Source organism: Pneumocystis murina, assembly GCF_000349005.2.
Source record: "Pneumocystis murina B123 chromosome Unknown supercont1.7, whole genome shotgun sequence".
Classification (NCBI taxonomy): Eukaryota; Fungi; Ascomycota; class Pneumocystomycetes; order Pneumocystales; family Pneumocystaceae; genus Pneumocystis; species Pneumocystis murina.
Window position 1 is genome coordinate 58,043 of NW_017802365.1, and position 17,054 is coordinate 75,096.

At 26.3% G+C, this 17,054-nt stretch overlaps 9 protein-coding genes across 9 annotated transcripts; 5 read left to right on the forward strand and 4 right to left on the reverse strand.

Moving 5' to 3' along the window:
- Positions 1–685: 685 nt before the first annotated feature.
- PNEG_02636 (hypothetical protein) lies at positions 686–2,307 on the reverse strand (the record flags this gene model as incomplete). Its single annotated transcript, XM_007876464.1, has 3 exons — positions 2,031–2,307; positions 1,548–1,982; positions 686–1,501 (listed from the first exon to the last, which is right to left on the reverse strand). The coding sequence occupies exons 1-3, from the start codon at positions 2,247–2,249 to the stop codon at positions 686–688; spliced, it is 1,470 nt and encodes a 489-aa protein (XP_007874655.1). The 5' UTR covers positions 2,250–2,307.
- A 156-nt stretch (positions 2,308–2,463) lies between these two features.
- On the forward strand, positions 2,464–5,597 carry PNEG_02637 (hypothetical protein; the record flags this gene model as incomplete). Its single annotated transcript, XM_007876465.1, has 9 exons — positions 2,464–2,667; positions 2,712–3,027; positions 3,069–3,145; positions 3,191–3,288; positions 3,333–3,528; positions 3,574–3,844; positions 3,887–3,992; positions 4,033–4,253; positions 4,297–5,597. 9 exons carry the CDS (start codon positions 2,464–2,466, stop codon positions 4,317–4,319), a joined length of 1,512 nt encoding a protein of 503 aa, XP_007874656.1. The 3' UTR covers positions 4,320–5,597.
- PNEG_02638 (hypothetical protein) lies at positions 4,381–5,462 on the reverse strand (the record flags this gene model as incomplete). Its single annotated transcript, XM_007876466.1, has 5 exons — positions 4,381–4,539; positions 4,588–4,792; positions 4,837–4,944; positions 5,006–5,301; positions 5,344–5,462. 5 exons carry the CDS (start codon positions 5,460–5,462, stop codon positions 4,419–4,421), a joined length of 849 nt encoding a protein of 282 aa, XP_007874657.1. The 3' UTR covers positions 4,381–4,418.
- Positions 5,598–5,637: 40 nt separating the features above from the next.
- On the reverse strand, positions 5,638–6,615 carry PNEG_02639 (hypothetical protein; the record flags this gene model as incomplete). The annotated part of the gene is made up of 3 exons (XM_007876467.1): positions 5,638–6,078; positions 6,138–6,410; positions 6,468–6,615. 3 exons carry the CDS (start codon positions 6,613–6,615, stop codon positions 5,654–5,656), a joined length of 846 nt encoding a protein of 281 aa, XP_007874658.1. The 3' UTR covers positions 5,638–5,653.
- A 460-nt stretch (positions 6,616–7,075) lies between these two features.
- PNEG_02640 (hypothetical protein) lies at positions 7,076–7,820 on the forward strand (the record flags this gene model as incomplete). The annotated part of the gene is made up of 3 exons (XM_007876468.1): positions 7,076–7,153; positions 7,306–7,610; positions 7,658–7,820. The coding sequence occupies exons 1-3, from the start codon at positions 7,136–7,138 to the stop codon at positions 7,818–7,820; spliced, it is 486 nt and encodes a 161-aa protein (XP_007874659.1). The 5' UTR covers positions 7,076–7,135.
- Positions 7,821–8,490: 670 nt separating this feature from the next.
- On the forward strand, positions 8,491–9,769 carry PNEG_02641 (hypothetical protein; the record flags this gene model as incomplete). Its single annotated transcript, XM_007876469.1, has 5 exons — positions 8,491–9,072; positions 9,127–9,172; positions 9,222–9,436; positions 9,478–9,586; positions 9,630–9,769. Exons 1-5 carry the CDS (start codon positions 8,524–8,526, stop codon positions 9,767–9,769), a joined length of 1,059 nt encoding a protein of 352 aa, XP_007874660.1. The 5' UTR covers positions 8,491–8,523.
- Positions 9,770–10,436: 667 nt separating this feature from the next.
- PNEG_02642 (hypothetical protein) lies at positions 10,437–11,595 on the reverse strand (the record flags this gene model as incomplete). The annotated part of the gene is made up of 3 exons (XM_007876470.1): positions 10,997–11,595; positions 10,665–10,955; positions 10,437–10,618 (listed from the first exon to the last, which is right to left on the reverse strand). Exons 1-3 carry the CDS (start codon positions 11,430–11,432, stop codon positions 10,437–10,439), a joined length of 909 nt encoding a protein of 302 aa, XP_007874661.1. The 5' UTR covers positions 11,433–11,595.
- Positions 11,596–11,829: 234 nt separating this feature from the next.
- Positions 11,830–12,293, forward strand: PNEG_02643 (hypothetical protein; the record flags this gene model as incomplete). Its single annotated transcript, XM_007876472.1, has 5 exons — positions 11,830–11,857; positions 11,917–12,012; positions 12,058–12,085; positions 12,137–12,203; positions 12,255–12,293. 5 exons carry the CDS (start codon positions 11,830–11,832, stop codon positions 12,291–12,293), a joined length of 258 nt encoding a protein of 85 aa, XP_007874663.1.
- A 506-nt stretch (positions 12,294–12,799) lies between these two features.
- Positions 12,800–16,959, forward strand: PNEG_02644 (hypothetical protein). Its single transcript, XM_007876473.1, has 11 exons — positions 12,800–12,905; positions 12,957–13,169; positions 13,218–13,368; positions 13,420–14,037; positions 14,081–14,120; positions 14,164–14,261; positions 14,304–14,370; positions 14,412–15,466; positions 15,508–16,235; positions 16,283–16,854; positions 16,903–16,959. Exons 2-11 carry the CDS (start codon positions 12,989–12,991, stop codon positions 16,909–16,911), a joined length of 3,519 nt encoding a protein of 1,172 aa, XP_007874664.1. The 5' UTR covers positions 12,800–12,905; positions 12,957–12,988; the 3' UTR covers positions 16,912–16,959.
- Positions 16,960–17,054: the final 95 nt, after the last annotated feature.

Here is a 17,054-nt window from a genome sequence, read left to right on the forward strand (position 1 = left end):
AGTAAAAAAGAAACACTACAAAAAATTGATAGAATCTACCATTTTTATAGTAAAATAAATAAAAAGATTATCAGACAAAAGAATAATATTTTTTTATATTTTAAATAATTTTTTATAAATAATTTTAAATATAAAACAAAAAATCAAAAAATTTAATATTGACTATTATCCAGTAAGAGCATATAAAACCTTTTTATAGCTTTAATAGGAAAGAAAAAGAATAAAGATAATTAGATTATTTATTAAAAAATCATTTAAAAGTAAGAATTTATATAAAAAAATGTTATTTATTTTTAAATTAAAATATTACGATAAAGATATATAAGATTATATTTAATTTTGTTAAGTTTAATTATATTTATGCTACAATATATCTTTTAAAATGAAATTGATGATTATTGAAAACTATTTTAAAAATATTAATTTATTTTAAAAGATTTTATGTATGATTTAATGTTTCAAAATGATTATAAATAAGAATATAAAATTATATTTTTTAATATAACCAAATTAATATATAATCTTAAAACCTGAGTATAAACTTGATAATATAAAAAATTATTAAACAATGTATTAATCGATTAAAAGCTGATGCGAAACGCAAATGCACTGAAATAAAAATTAAATATAAAAATTACTTGTATAAAAGATACCCTAATAGAAAATCTAATAGTAGTTTTTAATATCATTCCAAAATCTTTAGTATTTCATTTATTGATACAAATTTTTCTCTCATTTTTCCTAGTTCTTTTCCTTTTTTAAATTCTAAATCCTCAAGTTTTTTCCAATCTTTCCATTGAATAAATCGAATACCTTTTTCTTTAAAATAAGGCAAAAGAGCGTTAAATCCATGTCTAGATTCTTTACTAGTAGAATTTAAAAACGGTTTTTTACTCTTCCAATCTTCAATAATAGAATTAGCTGTCTCAAAAGCACTATACATAGTATTTGTTATCACACCTACAGGTCCCGTTTTTATCCATCCACTTGTATATATTCCAGGAAGCTCATAAGCAAATTTTCCCTCACTATCTGATAAAACTCTTCCGGAAATATTAGGAATAATGCCTCTATCGCTATCAAAGGGAATGCCAATATCACCGCAATTTTCAATTGCTATACCTTTATATCCAATACTACGGATTAAACAACTAGTATTTATATTAACCGTTTCTCCAATACCAACAGCTTTTAATATATTTTTATTAGGACATTTTTTAAGTATATTTTTTTCAAATAATACACTTGATAAAATATTTAGTTTTGATTCATCCTTTATAAATTTACATGGAGAAAGTAAAAATTCAAGAGACCATGATCTATTAGTCATATCAGGCTTTAAACTGTTTTTTTTCAATAAAAGATCAAAAAGCCGTTTTTGAGATCGTGTAAGATTTTCAGGTAATACATATTGATTAATATATGAATCCAAGTTTGGCGTAGAAAAGGATATATTTGATAATTCCATAAGCTTTCGAAGTTCATTTATTGTAAAAGACATCTATAAATTAAAATAAAAATCAATTTCTGGAACTTAATATTTTAACCTGTAATGGACCTCTGCGTCCAATAATTTTTACATGCTTAATTTTACTTCTTCTAAGACCCTCTAATGCCCTTTTAGTAATATCCGTCTTTGAAAGAACATTAGGATCACTAAGCAAAATTCTTGCAATATCTAGAGCCACATTTCCATGACCAACAATAACAGCGACATCACTAGATTCTAAATCCGGATTTAATTCTTGATATTCATAATGTCCATTATACCATCCCACAAACGATTGAGCAGAATATATTCCTCGAAGAGTACCTTCCAAATGCAATCCCAATTTACGGTCTTCAGAAGCACCATAGGCCATAACTAAACAATCATAATGAGGTTTAAGCTGGAGTAAAGAAATATCCTTTCCAACACGAACATTCCCAATAAAATGAAATCCATCATATTCACCAACCTTTGAAAACTTGTTCTTGAGATTCTTTTATAATATCAAGATATAAAAATATCAATTACAAAAATTTCTTACCTTTATTTCAAAATTATCTGGTGCTACACCCAAACGTAGCAATCCAAAAGGAAAAGGAAAAGCTTCATACATATCTACTAAACATCCTGGAATATTTTTTAACAATTTATCTGCTGTATAAAACCCTGCTGGGCCTGATCCAATAATACAAACCCGAAATGTATTAAAGTTCTTTTGTATGAATAATTGACATATTCTTTTCGTTTTTTTAAGGAACATAGCACAAATACATTACATAAATTTCTTTTTTCTCATATAATTTCCATTAAAAAATCCTCCAAATAACCTATTTAATTTAATAGACAATATTTAGTACTTCATCAAGATTGTTACTGATATATTGCACGTGATCGCAACTTAAAAAAAAAAAGATAAAAGTTTATCTATTAAATGGATAATATAAAGATTGTTAATCAATAAAAATACTATAAAAATGGCAACGCTTCCTCCATTGAATCTGAGGAAACAAAAAAGTCCGATAAAAAATGCTATTTCTGTTGAAATTCCAGAACATTTTCAAAGTGTCCTTTGTCGATTTAAAGGATTAGATGGAATAAGTAGTATACCGTCTACATTAATTCCAGGGAATATATCCTTAGAAGATCTTGGAATACTTTTGAATAAACTTTTAAATAATGTAAGATATTCATTTTTTTCTCGCAATTTGTATAATTTAAAAAGAACGAACGAATATCATACTTATTTTCAGCAGAGATAGATGGAAAATGGATCGAAATAAAGGAAAATCTGTACTCTTCAATATTTCACAATAATTTAAAATCGACGGAGGATGAGTTAACATTGATATATATACCACAAGAAAATTTCCGTGTTCGTGCTATCAATCGATGTACAGCAACAATAAGCGGACATAATAAAGAAATTCTTTGTGCACAGTTTTCTCCAAAAACTAGTTCTTATTTTTCAACGGGAAGCGGTGATGGAAATATTAGAATATGGGATTGCGATACAGGAACACCATTACATACTTTAAAAGGTTATTTTAATAATATTTGTATAAATTTACATATATATTAGGACATTCAAATTGGGTTCTTTGTATATCTTGGTCTCCTGATGCAAAATTAGTTGCATCGGGAAGTATGGACAATACCGTATATTTATTTTAAAATAATTATTAATGCTAAAAGAGAGAATAGATTCGACTATGGGATCCTGAAAAAGGGAAAAATGTCGGAGAAGCACTTAAAGGTCATACAAAATGGATAACATCATTATCATGGGAACCTATACATCTGTAAATGATTTCCTTTTTTTAAATTATATTTCTTATAACTCTAGATCAACAGAGAATTCGTATCGCCTTGCATCTTCATCTAAAGATACTACTGTTAAAATATGGGATATTAATTCAAGATGTATACTATTAACATTATCTGGCCACAAATCGAGTATATCATGTGTAAAATGGGGTGGAAATGGATGGATTTATTCAGCATCTCATGATAAGACAGTAAAAATTTGGGATGGAAAAACTGTAAATATAATATTTTTATTTATATTTTATTTGATAGATATTAAGGGAAAACTTTTACACACGTTATTAGCTCATGCACACTGGGTTAATACTATGGCATTATCTACTGACTTTGTTCTAAGAACAGGCGCTTATGATTATACTGGAATCATACCATCATCTTTTGAAGAAATGAAATCAAAAGCAAAAAAAAGATATGATGAAATTATTGCATATGGGGGAAATAAAGGAGAGAGATTAGTTACAGGCAGCGATGACTTTACTATGTATTATTGGAATCCAGAAGAATCTGTTAAGCCAATTAAAAGATTAACAGGTATTTTTTTATAAATAAAAATTTTAATATATATGGTTATAGGCCATCAAAATCTAGTTAATCATGTTTCGTTTTCACCAAATGGGCAATGGATTGCATCCGCATCATTTGATAATTCTATAAAAATTTGGAATGGTTTAACTGGAGAGTAATATTTCATTTTTTTTGAATTTATCTTAAATTTTTAGATTTATAGTAACTTTAAGAGGACATGTTGCATCTGTATATCAGTGTTCATGGTCGAACGATTCTAGAATGCTTGTTAGTTCGTCAAAAGACACAACATTAAAGGTATGGGATATTCATGAAAAAAAATTAAAATGCGATTTATTTGGGCATGTGGATGAAGTATTTGCTTGTGATTGGAGTCCAGATGGCATTCGAATAGGATCAGGGGGAAAAGACAGAGGTAGAAGATTTTAAAAAATTAAATGACAGTTTTAATCTTTTAGATACTAAAATATGGTCTTTTTAAGGCAATGATTCAAATAATTAAGAATATTAATCAATATTAAAAATGAAATCACGTGTTTTAAACATAAATTGTAATATATATAAATAGTATCAAAACTATCTATTTATTTTTTTTAATAACGTCCTTTTTTAATTCAAATGAACCATAAGATATTTTAATAGAAGAAATCGCAGTTAAAGCAATTATAAATATAGGAAAAAGAATAAACAATATTATCCAGCTATATCTAATGTAAGTAAAAATATAAAATAGAACAGATTATAAATACATCATATAAATTCCTTCAGAAAAAAACGAATATCTAGAAAATAACCCTTTAGGATTATTGGAATTATATTTTACAGGAATCATAGGTGTCGAATAGACAGATGCATCTCGATGTTGGATTATTACAGGACCAGGTGTAGATATATAAATCATAGAATATTTTGATCCATGGGGCAATGAAGTCAATAGATAATGAAGAAATAAATCTTTCCTCGTCATTCGTTATTATAATTAGATTCAAAAAACATACCATGATTTGTTAATAAATCTCTTCGTTCCTCCAAAGTACCTACTATAGGAGGAAACTGAACTACCAATATTTTCTCAGTTTCATTATATAATAGCGGATATTCTCCGCCTAGATAAAAATCATATGTCAATATATATCAAGCAAAACATTTATTTGTGAAAAATCATACTTTGTGAATCAATTACAATACTGTATATATAACATTTATCTTCCACATATTTAATAATATTTTCAACATCTACATCACCATATCCATATGGAACTACCAAGCGTTCTGGAGCTATATCAATAGATTTTTTAATCCATGGCATTACTGTATGTTTTAAATCATCTGCGTGTAAACCCGGCTGCAACACAAAAACATAATATGTTGATTCACAATCAATAGAAGCTCTTACTAAAGATTGAAAAGCATGTCCTGAAAGCGTTGTTGATACATGATCCGAAAAAACCGACTGATAGGAACTATATTTATTAAAATAAAACATTCAAGTCCTTCTTAAAAACCTATAAGATCTATAAAAAATGAAAGGAGATGTATCTTCAAAGCAAGATATCTTATGGATATTTATTAATAACACAAGAAAATACAAGATATTATACAAAGTGAAGCATTGTCGTGCCATCGAATGACGATTGTATAAAATCAGCCTTAAATATTAATAAATATAAGTCAAGGACGAGTTAAAGAGATATTAACTGGACTTATAATAAAAGAAAATATTTTATAATAGATAGACATTATTTAATTGTGTAAAAAATAGATTGAAAATGAAATAAGAATAAAAAAAATAATTAGTAATGAGTAAGCAAATAATTAAAATTCAAAAGGAAAAGGATCCTCTAAGATTAAAGAATCATCAAGAGGATTGATTTCGTTTTGTGTTAAACCAAAATCATTTAAAGATAAATCAAATTGTTTTTGAAGATTAATAAAATCAGGTTTTTGAGTAAAATTAGATAAAAGATTTGTATTAGATTTACGTTGAAAAGACAGAGTTGGTTTTTGATAGCCATATAATTTAGTAATAGATTTTTGTTGTTTTTTAATACAAATATCTGATGGTTGAACTGGAGAATTAATTAATTTCCAAGATGATTCACCAAGGATAGCTTGTTGATTTTTTTCTAATTCACTTTGACCTTGATCGTCTAGCCGATTAAAATAGGATTTATAAAGCGGCCATACTTGCAATGTTGACAAGTCGACGGGTGAAAATCCAGGAATATTCTCCTCCAATGCTATTAAAATATTCATTAGTAATGAACAACAATTATGAAAAAGAAATATCTTTCATTACATTTTGGTTTAGGAGGCATATATTCTGGATCCGAAACTTTTTCAAAATTTTCTATTAATGTTGACTCATTTAATTTAAAAGGATTGACAATAGTATTTTTTTCATGTAAAGATTTATGAATTGATTTGTTTTCTGTTTTTTTTGTAGATGTTGCATATAAACATTTATTTTTAATTAACCGATTAGTATTTAATAAGCTCGATTTTTCCCCTAATACAGAAACAGCCATATTTTTAACATTTGTGTCTTTGCCTCCAAGAATTTGGCGAGGTCCTATCAATCATCGAATTAACTAATAGACAAAAAATATTAAAATTCAATTAACCCTACCAAGAGGAGTAACAAATGACGTCCTTGAAAATCCTACCGCATCTTGTTTCTGTAAATTACTTATATACCCTGCTTTTTCTGAAAAATCTCCTCTTGCTACTGGAGTTTGTGCTACTCTTACAACAATATTTTCTTTATCTTCACGCATAAAAATAAAATATATATTTATATTATACTAGCAATTAGACTCCTTAAAGAAACACTGATATAAAAATTCAAATTCTCCAATTATAATTTCCTAAGATAAAAGCTCCAAAATATTTTTATAAACTTAATTCTGTGAATTAAATAGATCTATTACTTAAATTCATTAAAAAACATATATATATTAAAAAAATAAAGTAATTAGAAAATACCAATAATTTTATAAGAAATCTTTATTCTTTTTTCTATAAATCTTAACTATTATTTTCCAAAGATTTGCAATCGTTTGTTGATAAGTAGAAATCAGACTTAAACCCTAACCCTTTACCTAATAAATAAAAATAACAAGGGTTAGGATAAGGTATTGGGTTAATACTAAAAACAAACGGGAAATCACGAATCTCTGTCTGCTGAAGGTAAGTAAATATACATATAAACATCATTTCTAACAAGTTTTTGAAAGAAAACAGTATAGATTTTGAAGTATTTTCATGATAGAAATTGGTATTTAAATAGCACTTAATATGGAAAAGTTAAAAGAGGTGAGTTAATATTTTTTAAACGCACAAGATTTGCAAGAAAATAAAGAGGTTTTAAAGAGGAGTCTTGAGAATTAGAAACATATTTAAGTAAGGGGGGCTTGTTTTAAAAAATTGTGCGGGATTGGATGGATATATATTTATATAAATAATAGAAAATAAGTTTGTTACGTATGGAAGCAGAGGAAGCAAATGGACGAGCAGATGAAGCAGCAGCTCGGATCAAGCAATTAGAATATGAATTGGCATTGAAGGAACAAGAATGTGTGAGTTTAATGCATAAAAATGAACTTTTAGAAGGTGAAATTGAACGATTGGAAGCGCAATTATTGGAAGTAAAAACGGCAGTAGAAGATGAATCAGGATCTCGTAATATAAGTGAATGTCTTCAAAAAAAAATCCAAATTCTTGAAGAGGAACTTGAATTAAATGATTCAAATCTTCGAAAAACAACAGATGCGTAAGCAATAATATGTTAATTTTAGAAAAATTTTAAAATATTATAAGATTACGACTAATGGACGTTAAAACAGAACATTTTGAACGTAGGGTATCAGTATTGGAAAAAGAACGTGACGAAATTGAGGCAAAATATGAAGAAATGACTAGAAAATATGAACATGTCAAAGCAGAGTTGGATGAAGTTAATCAGCAACTTGAAAGTCTTTAATATTGCATATCTCTGTTTTTTTCTACATGAATATAAAAAACTTATATTTCTAATATCATCATGTATTGTTGATGCCTTTTTGTGCATTTTTCTTTTTCTATAAGTAGTCTATTATATACAAATATTTCAACATTTTCAGATGTCTAATATTGAGTTCTTTCAAAAATGTTTTAATAAAAGAATAAAACCTTGAATTTTTATTTCATCTTCCGATAAACTATATTTTAATAAAAATATTAAACATTTTGTTTAATTTTATTTTTAAACTTCAAACTATATAAATGTTAATCACATATATATGTGCACTTGACAACTAGAAATATATATATTTATTACTGAGGAACTAAAAAGTAAGATTTACTATATTTTAACCTTCCTATATATCTCTTAATTAAAAAAAATAAGGATTTTAATTATATTTTTATAAAATTAATAATATTTGTGAATAAATTATTTCGAATATTTTTAGTATATGATTACGAAAAAGCAGAATTAACTAAATCCATTTGTCTTAATAAGCTTTTTTAATACTGTTTTTTATTACTGGCATTATTTTACTTTAATTCTAATGATAAAAGAAATAAGTCTCTTAAAATATTATTATATCAATATATCTTTCTTTTATTGGTAAAAGTGTTTTTTTATTCAAAAAAAGGAAAATTTGGATTAAAAACATTGGTCTTATACTAAAATTCAATTATCAATGTCTTTGGATATTGATAAACATACAAAATTTCATTTACGACATTTAAAAATGCTTCCGCATGACTATTTATTTTCAGATACAAGCCGAATGAGTATATGTTTTTTTTGTATCTGTTCGCTTGATCTTCTTGGTTCATTAGAAACGTCTACAACATCTTTACAAAGGAAAAACTGGATAGATTGGATATATTCATGTCAAGTATCAAATGGATTTCGTGATTGGCCTACAACAGAATCTTTTCAACCTTCATGTCATGATTTAGTGCATATAGTTTCTACATATTTTGCAATATGTATTCTCCTAATTCTTAAAGATGATATGAAAAGGTTAAATAAGAAAAATATCATACAATTAATTGTACATTTACAGAATAAAGATGGAAGTTTTCGTCCATGTTTAGGAAGTGACAAAAATATACAACGTTTAGAAAAAACAGATATAAGATTTACTTATTGTTCAATTGCTACTCTTTATATCCTTGGATGCAAAAATATAGATAAATTTATACATATAGAATCTCTTCTGAAATATATAGAATCTTGTAAAGTAGGTTTTTTATTTTTTATTTATCTACTTAAATATGTATATAACTAATATTAGTCATATGACCATGGATTTTCAGAGAATCCAAAAAAAGAGTCGCATGGTAACAGTTGCAATTAATTTCTTAAAATATACATTAATCTATTTTAAAGCAGGGTATACCTATTGTGCAATTGCTTCACTTAGTTTACTCAAAAATATGTCACCTTTTATAAATAAAAAACTATCATCTTTATGTTTAGAAAAAACTATAAATTGGCTGCTGAAAAAACAATTATCAAATATTGATGATTATGGAGGGTTTTCAGGTAGAACAAATAAATCTTCTGATACTTGTTATTCTTTTTGGGTTGGAGCGGCATTAAAAGTATAAAACTAAAATTCATTATGTTATTCTAATATAAAAAGTGTCTTCAAGGCGATACGGATTTAATCTCTGAAGAATCCTGTAAAGGATTCCTTTTAAATAGGACTCATAGTATAGGAGGGTTTATAAAATCTGAAGGCGAACATCCAGGTTTATTCATAGAATTAATATCTAAATTGTTAATATATGTTAGATGTAATGCATTCCTATTTTGGTCTTGCTGCACTTTCTATTTTTGGTGAGAAAAATGTTCAAGAGATTGAACCGGCTCTTGGTATTTCAAAAAGTTCATTACAAGGTCTAAAAATATTAAATGAAAATCTTTTTTTTTGATAAATTCATTCTCTAAGTATTAAAGTCATTTATTTAAATAACTCTTCAAAGAAATCTAAATTAATATATCAAAATGCAACTATTTCTTTAAAAACCACATTTTATATTATTTTAATCATTCAATTTTAAAGTTTAAAAAATTAATATCTTACATAAAGTTTAATAAAAGTATAATACTCTGTATTTATATTAAATATATTAAAATCTTAACTACTTTAATTTTGGAATTGTAGTTATATTATTAATTTCTATGCTAAGATATATTATTAATAATTAAACACTAATATTTAAGAGTAAATGATTTGATTTCATTATTTTAAATTAACCATAAGTTTATTCATTAAAAAATATTTAATTTAATAAAAAATTTACAAAAGAATTAATTCCATTAATCCTAAATTTATTTTGAAACAAAAAAATATTTTAAACTAAAACAATAAGATACCAAAATAATTTCGCTAAACTTAACATTCTTTTCATAATTAAAATGATAAAAATATAATATATTTCTAATTAACATTGTTTCAATAAACATTCATTAAACAATCTGATTATTTTAAGCTCAAAAATATACTTTATAAAAAAACCATACATAAGAATTAATCAATGAATTACATAAAAAAAGGATTTTTCGAATATTAGATTATCTATAAATTCGCTAGAATTTTTATAAATTTTTTTTAAGCTGTAATAATATATTTTTCTCTTTTTTTTGGATATCATCAATAACAGAAGGATCTAAATGCATATCAATAAGTTCTGGAATATTTAAAGGGACATCAGAAGATTGTCTTAAATCATTAAGTCTTTCAAATATTTTAAGTCCTGCAAAACAATCTGTAGCAGCATCTTTAAAAAGTTAGAAAAATCAAAAAATATAAATAAATATTTATACAATGCATTTGTTTAAAAATTAGTTCATCTTCCCAATTACTATATCTTACACTGCCTTTAAAAAGAGGTTTTCCAAGATACTCCTCGGCCAATCTTGTAAGGCCTATAAGACGTAAACTAGGATCCCATTTATCTTTATCAACGGTAATCGCTAATTGACTTAATTCCAAAAATCCAGACCCGATAATACCAAAATCCTTATATAACTTATAACCATCATTTCTCACACCGACACCACATTTTATAAAATAAGGATTTTCCAGCAGATCTTTAAGAGGACCAGGAAATGTCCCTTCAACATAAATGACAAACATATAAACTAAGATCATTTACCTTCTAAATCCATTTGAGATAAATGAAATAATACAATAGAATTTGCATCACTCAATTGAATAATAGCAATTTTAGAATCTCCATGGGGCTTCCACTCCATGTCAAATCCAAGATACGGCCCTTTAAGGAGAGATATTGCATTTTGTACTCCAGATAATTTCAAAATATAATGTATCTTAGCTTGAGGTTTACCTCGACTATTCTTAATATCCAAATAACTCCAATAACGGTATTTTTTCGGTTCAACAATTTGTTTTGAATCCTTATTATTGGGGAAAACATCAATTTTTTCTTCACTTGAACATGTAGATGATAAACGTTGAACAGACATCTTAATAAATGAATAAATAACCTTTTTTTTCAGAAAAAATGCAAATCTTTCAGATCTCACAGAAAAATTCCTATAAAAACATACAATATTCAATAATTTTTGCATAATAAAGCTTCAAAAGCAATTTCTTAAATATCCTTCGCTTATTTATTTAATCCAACTCCCCAAAAAATCATAAAAAATATAAAAGTATATCACTAAAGTTTACTTTATTTTATGATAAAATGTGGCACATTCTTAAAAACTTCAATGATTTTTTAATCTTCAAAAATATCCTTTTTTAAGCCGCAAAAAATAATTTTTTAGTCCTTAAAAATATTTTTAACAATAACAAATAACAGAAATCTACTTATTTACTATTATATTTATTAATTTTATACTTTTCTATACTTACAAAACCTTTTAATTTTTTTAACATTCAGGCGAGGTTTCATCTCTCGAAATTTACCATTTATAATTACCAAAAAGCAAACATTAGATCATATATTTTTTGAATTCTAATATGTCAACATCCACACTTCTTCCACTCGGTAAAAAATCTATTTTTCTATCTTTCTTTTTATCATTTTATTTTAATATATTCCAATAGAATTAGTGGACAAGTGTGTAGGTTCAAGAATCTGGATTATTATGAAGGGAAACACAGAATTCTCTGGAACTTTGTTAGGTTTTGACGACTATGTTAGTAAGTTCTATATTAGTTTATTTTCTTAGTATTTATCATTAAAAGATATGGTTCTTGAAGATGTAACAGAATAGTAAATGGATTCTTTAATTATTATCAATATTTAGCTTATATTTTAACATAGTAATGTTTCTACAGGAACATTGGAGAAACATAAACAACTTTTACTTAATGGAAATGGAATTTGCATGGTATAAATATATTTTTTTATTTTAACATGACATTAAAATAAATTTAAAAAGTTAATTCCAGGCGGAGAAGGAGATTTTCAAAAGGAATAAGAAAGAACAATAAAGAAATCAAAAATTTACCTAAGATCACTTCTTTATCAGATATTTTTTTGATTTATTCAACAAAAAAGTCCCGCTTTAAATCAAAAAAAGAATTATCAGGAAGTTCACTTATTCTGTAAACAATAATACGACCATTTAATCCCATTTTTATGTATATTATTTTATTTATTACTCTATATTATTTTTACCTCAATATTCTTTATCTTTAAAACCTAAATAAAAATATTTAAAAAGGCAATACAATCATAAATAAGTAGTTTATTATTAAAAAACTTTTATATCTAAAAAATTAAGATGTTATTTTATATAAACATAACATAATACAAAGATTTTATTGATTTCAAATGTATTAAATTGTTTATATTTAATCTATGATTTATCCTTATTTAAATTTACATTTATCTCTTTTATTATATTATCTATTTTAAATATTCTTTATATGTTTTATATACGTTTTATGTGCACCAGAGATACATGAGGCCTAATCATCATCCTCGAATCTCCATATTTTATTTTTTTAATAAAAATACAGAACTTTTGTCCAAATTTTGTAACAACAAATATACACACATCTTTTAAAGGTTTCTAAAACAATTTATTGTATATTATGTTTGTTAGTTATTTTGAGCAACAGCTAAGGCATGATATTAGATTTATTGTATTTCAAAGAAACATCTTTGCCTATGAATGAAACAAATCATCCATTTTTAGTGGGCTCAAGAGGTTTAACGGGATCATCATCGTTTTCTCAAGCTTCAGAAATCAGAACATCAGCGGCACCATTTTCATCTACAGGAGCTACGCGTAGAATATTTACACCAATTCAAGACATATCAGATACATCAGAAAAAAAAACAGGAAAACGTCATTATTTTCACAATATTTTATTTTTTAAAAATTAATGTGTTATAGTGAGGCTTTCATTTGTAACAGCAAGCGATCAAGAAAAATTTGAAGAGTTGTTTAGATCAGCTGTTGGTGATAGCATTGTAATTAGCGGGGAAATTGCAAAATCTATTATGTCTAAATCATGTCTTACACCATCAGTTCTTTCAAAAATATGGTGAAAGATTATTTGAATAAAATAAAATGAAAGACCTGACAAATAGAATAGGGAGCACGCAGATACAACTAAATCAGGACAGTTGATGATGCCCGAATTTGTTTTGGCAATGCATTTGTGTAATATGGCAATGTCAGGAAAAAGTGTACCAGATAAAATTCCAGATGTAATTTACGATGAAGTATTTGATGTAGTTTCATCAATTTTACTTTCAGTACCAGATTCAGTACCATCTAATATAAATACAACAAATTTGAAAACAGTTTCTACATCTCAGCATACAGCTTCATCTTTGCCAACTACTCAAACAGTAAAACCGCTACAGATGTCACAAACATCTGTAGTGGCACAAGCAGGAGGACCCCAGACACATTTTTTACAACTACCAACGAATTTTCAGTCTTTTTCATCTTCATCAAATGTTCGACCTCCAGTACACCATACACCACTACATTATATGGAATCTGTAGAGCCATCACTTACAGGGGTTCTAAATTATCCTGCACAATTTAAAAATATAGTATCTCAAGAACAATGGGGAATAATAGATAGAAATCAAGGAAAACTATCTGGAATAGATGCATTACAATCACAATTAATGCCTCGAAAAGGAAAAGAAGGATTTTCAGCATTAAATTTACATGCAAATACTCAATTAACATGGGCTATGTATATTTATTTTTAAAATATATGATTTTATTAATAATGATAGAACAAAAGAAGAAAAACAAGTATACGATAATATATTTAAGGTAATATACCTTTCAAAACAGAAAATTATAAACTTAATTAAAGGCATGGGATGGTTATAACATAGGCTTTATCAATGGACAAACAGCTGTTGAAATATTTAGTCAAAGTGGCCTTTCAAAGAAAGATCTAGAATTAATATGGTAATAATAGTCTGACTATATAAACAATTTTAATCCATCTAGGAATTTAGCTGACTCTGATAATTCCGGGAAACTAAATATTGATGAATTCTCTATAGCTCTTCATTTAGTAAATGAATATGTTTTCTTTTTATTTAATAATTTAATTAGATATATCGCAAATTAAACGGCTACGAAATACCCCTAGAGCTTCCACAAGAACTTATGTTACAATCATCAAAAAATTTCTCAGAATCAGTCAATCAAGTCAAATCACTTCTACGTGACTTTAATTCTCAACAAAAACAATCTTTTTCACCAAATGTTACAGATTATATGAAATCTTCTTCTCCATTTATCAATGATCCTTTCCAGTTGTATCGTAAAGAAACATCAACGTATAAATACGATGATAATAAAATAGGATATATTCCTGTTTCTCGTCGAAAAGAACCTTTAAAAGATTTTGATTCACCTTTTATACATACAGAGCAGAAAGAACTACTTGTCCAATCAAACAAAAATATTAAAAATAAAGAAGGAAATTTAGATATAACTAATATTCAAAATGAAAAACATGAATTAAAAATTAAAAACGAAATAAAACATCTCTATCGTCAAATTCGTTATATACAAGAGGAGATTGATAATCATCCAGAATCATCATTATTATTATATGATTTAGAAGAGGAACATAAAACTCTTACAGAAGAATTGCAAGATTTATCTGAAGAGCTTCCAAGTATTATTTCTAAAATTCGAAAAGTCGAGCAGGAAATTGCAAACGCAAAGATTGAGCTTTTTAAATTACGTGATGCTAAAAATCATCCAGACTCAGCTGAAAAATTTAAAAATAACAAAACAGCCAATACAGATAAAAGGGAAACAAAAACAGCGGTAATATTAAAAGCCCAAATGGCAATTCTTACAGGGAAATCAACATTATTAGAAGATAATGATTATGAAAAACGTTATACTGAAGCATTATTTCATATAAATAAAGAAAGACAATCCAATGAGAATACAATATCTAATATTGAAGAAAGTGCTGAACAGTTAAAAAACGATTTAAAATCTAAACTCAAAGATTTTCAGGACAAATTTTTACAGAATAATTATGAACGAAAAAAATGGAATAAAGGAATTGATATTCAAAATGAAGAAGTTAGAAAATTTATTCTTGATTTAGAGAAAACACGCGAATCTCAAGAAAAAAAAGATTTAGAGTATGTTCAATATCATATTTGTATTTTTCTAATTTCAGTAGTCATTTTAAAAAGAATCAATTCTTAGATACTTCTATAGAACAATCAAAAGTTAATCCTTCAAAGACAGAATATTCCGAGTTTACATATAAAAATGATACCGCAAATGCCTTTATTTCTATTGATAAAAATAAAGATAAAGCAGCATGGATTAAAGCAGAAGCAGAACGTCGTATGAATGAACGCCTGGCAGAAATGGGTATTGAGCCCTATAAAAGATCATCAAGGTCTGATAACTTTTTAACTATTAATAAAACACAAATAAATGATATAAAAGAAACAGAGAAAAAGAAAGAAAATAAAGAGCTTGAAAAAGATACAGAAAATTCATTGGGGATTAATAAATTTAAAAAGATAGACATGTATCAAGCTCAACAAAATTTAACTGAAGATAGTGCATTAGATCAACAATCAGAAATATTAAATGAAGCATTCCAAAAAGAAAAAGAGCTACTTTCAGAAAAAGAAGCTCAGGAAGAACGTATAAAAAAACTTAAAGTTATAAAACTTAAGAACGTAGAAAAAGCGTATGAAATAAAAAGAAGAGAAAAAAAACATGATTTGTTTGAAAAAGAAAAAAAATTACGTAAATTGAAAGAAGAGATGGAAAACAAAAAACAAGAAGAACTATTGCTTCAACGCAAACAAGCTGAAATGGAGGAAGAAATAAAAAAACTTTCTTTAGAAAATGAAAAATATGAAATAGAAGAAAATAAGAATAAATTAAAAGGTATAAAAAATAATTAAACATTCATTAAATTCAATTAATGTTTATAGCTGATTCAATACAAACGCAACATATATCTAGAACTAATCCATTTCTTCAATTTAGCACTTCAGAATCATTTACATCTTTAAATAAGCCAAATAATCCATTTTCAAACATGCAAAGTCATAACAAATCCAATTCTTCTTTAAACACTTTATATACAACATCAAGTGTGCAACTTTGTTCATCACCACCAATAATATCAGTATTAAAAGCATCTCATTCAGATTGTCAAACAGATTCAAATAACTGGTCTACATCTCAATATACATACGAGAGTGATAGTAGTGACGATAGTGTCATTGCTAAAAAGAGCCCTGCTCAACTTGCATCTATTCTATTTGGAAACATCGAGGCAAACAAAAAATCTCCACAAGCATCTAAAAGTGATATATCCAAATCGCCAATAACAAAACTAGATATGTCTCCTTCACCTTTACCAACTCCACCTCCTTTGCCGACAAACATAAATTCATCTTCTATTGTTAATAGACATGCATTACTAAATCAAATTCAAAAAGGCACTAAACTCAAAAAAACACCAACTATTCATCCACGTTCTTCTAGTATTGTGGGAAAAGTATAATTCTCTATTACATGGATATTAAAACAAACTAATGATAAACAGGTTTTATAAATATTATTTATATTTTACTACTTTTTCTCATATTCATTTTTACTATAAATCATCAAAATTTCTTTTTTTTATGTATTTCTCTTTCAAAATAAACAAAAATATAATGAAATACAGTGAAATGAGTAACAAATAAATATTTAAAA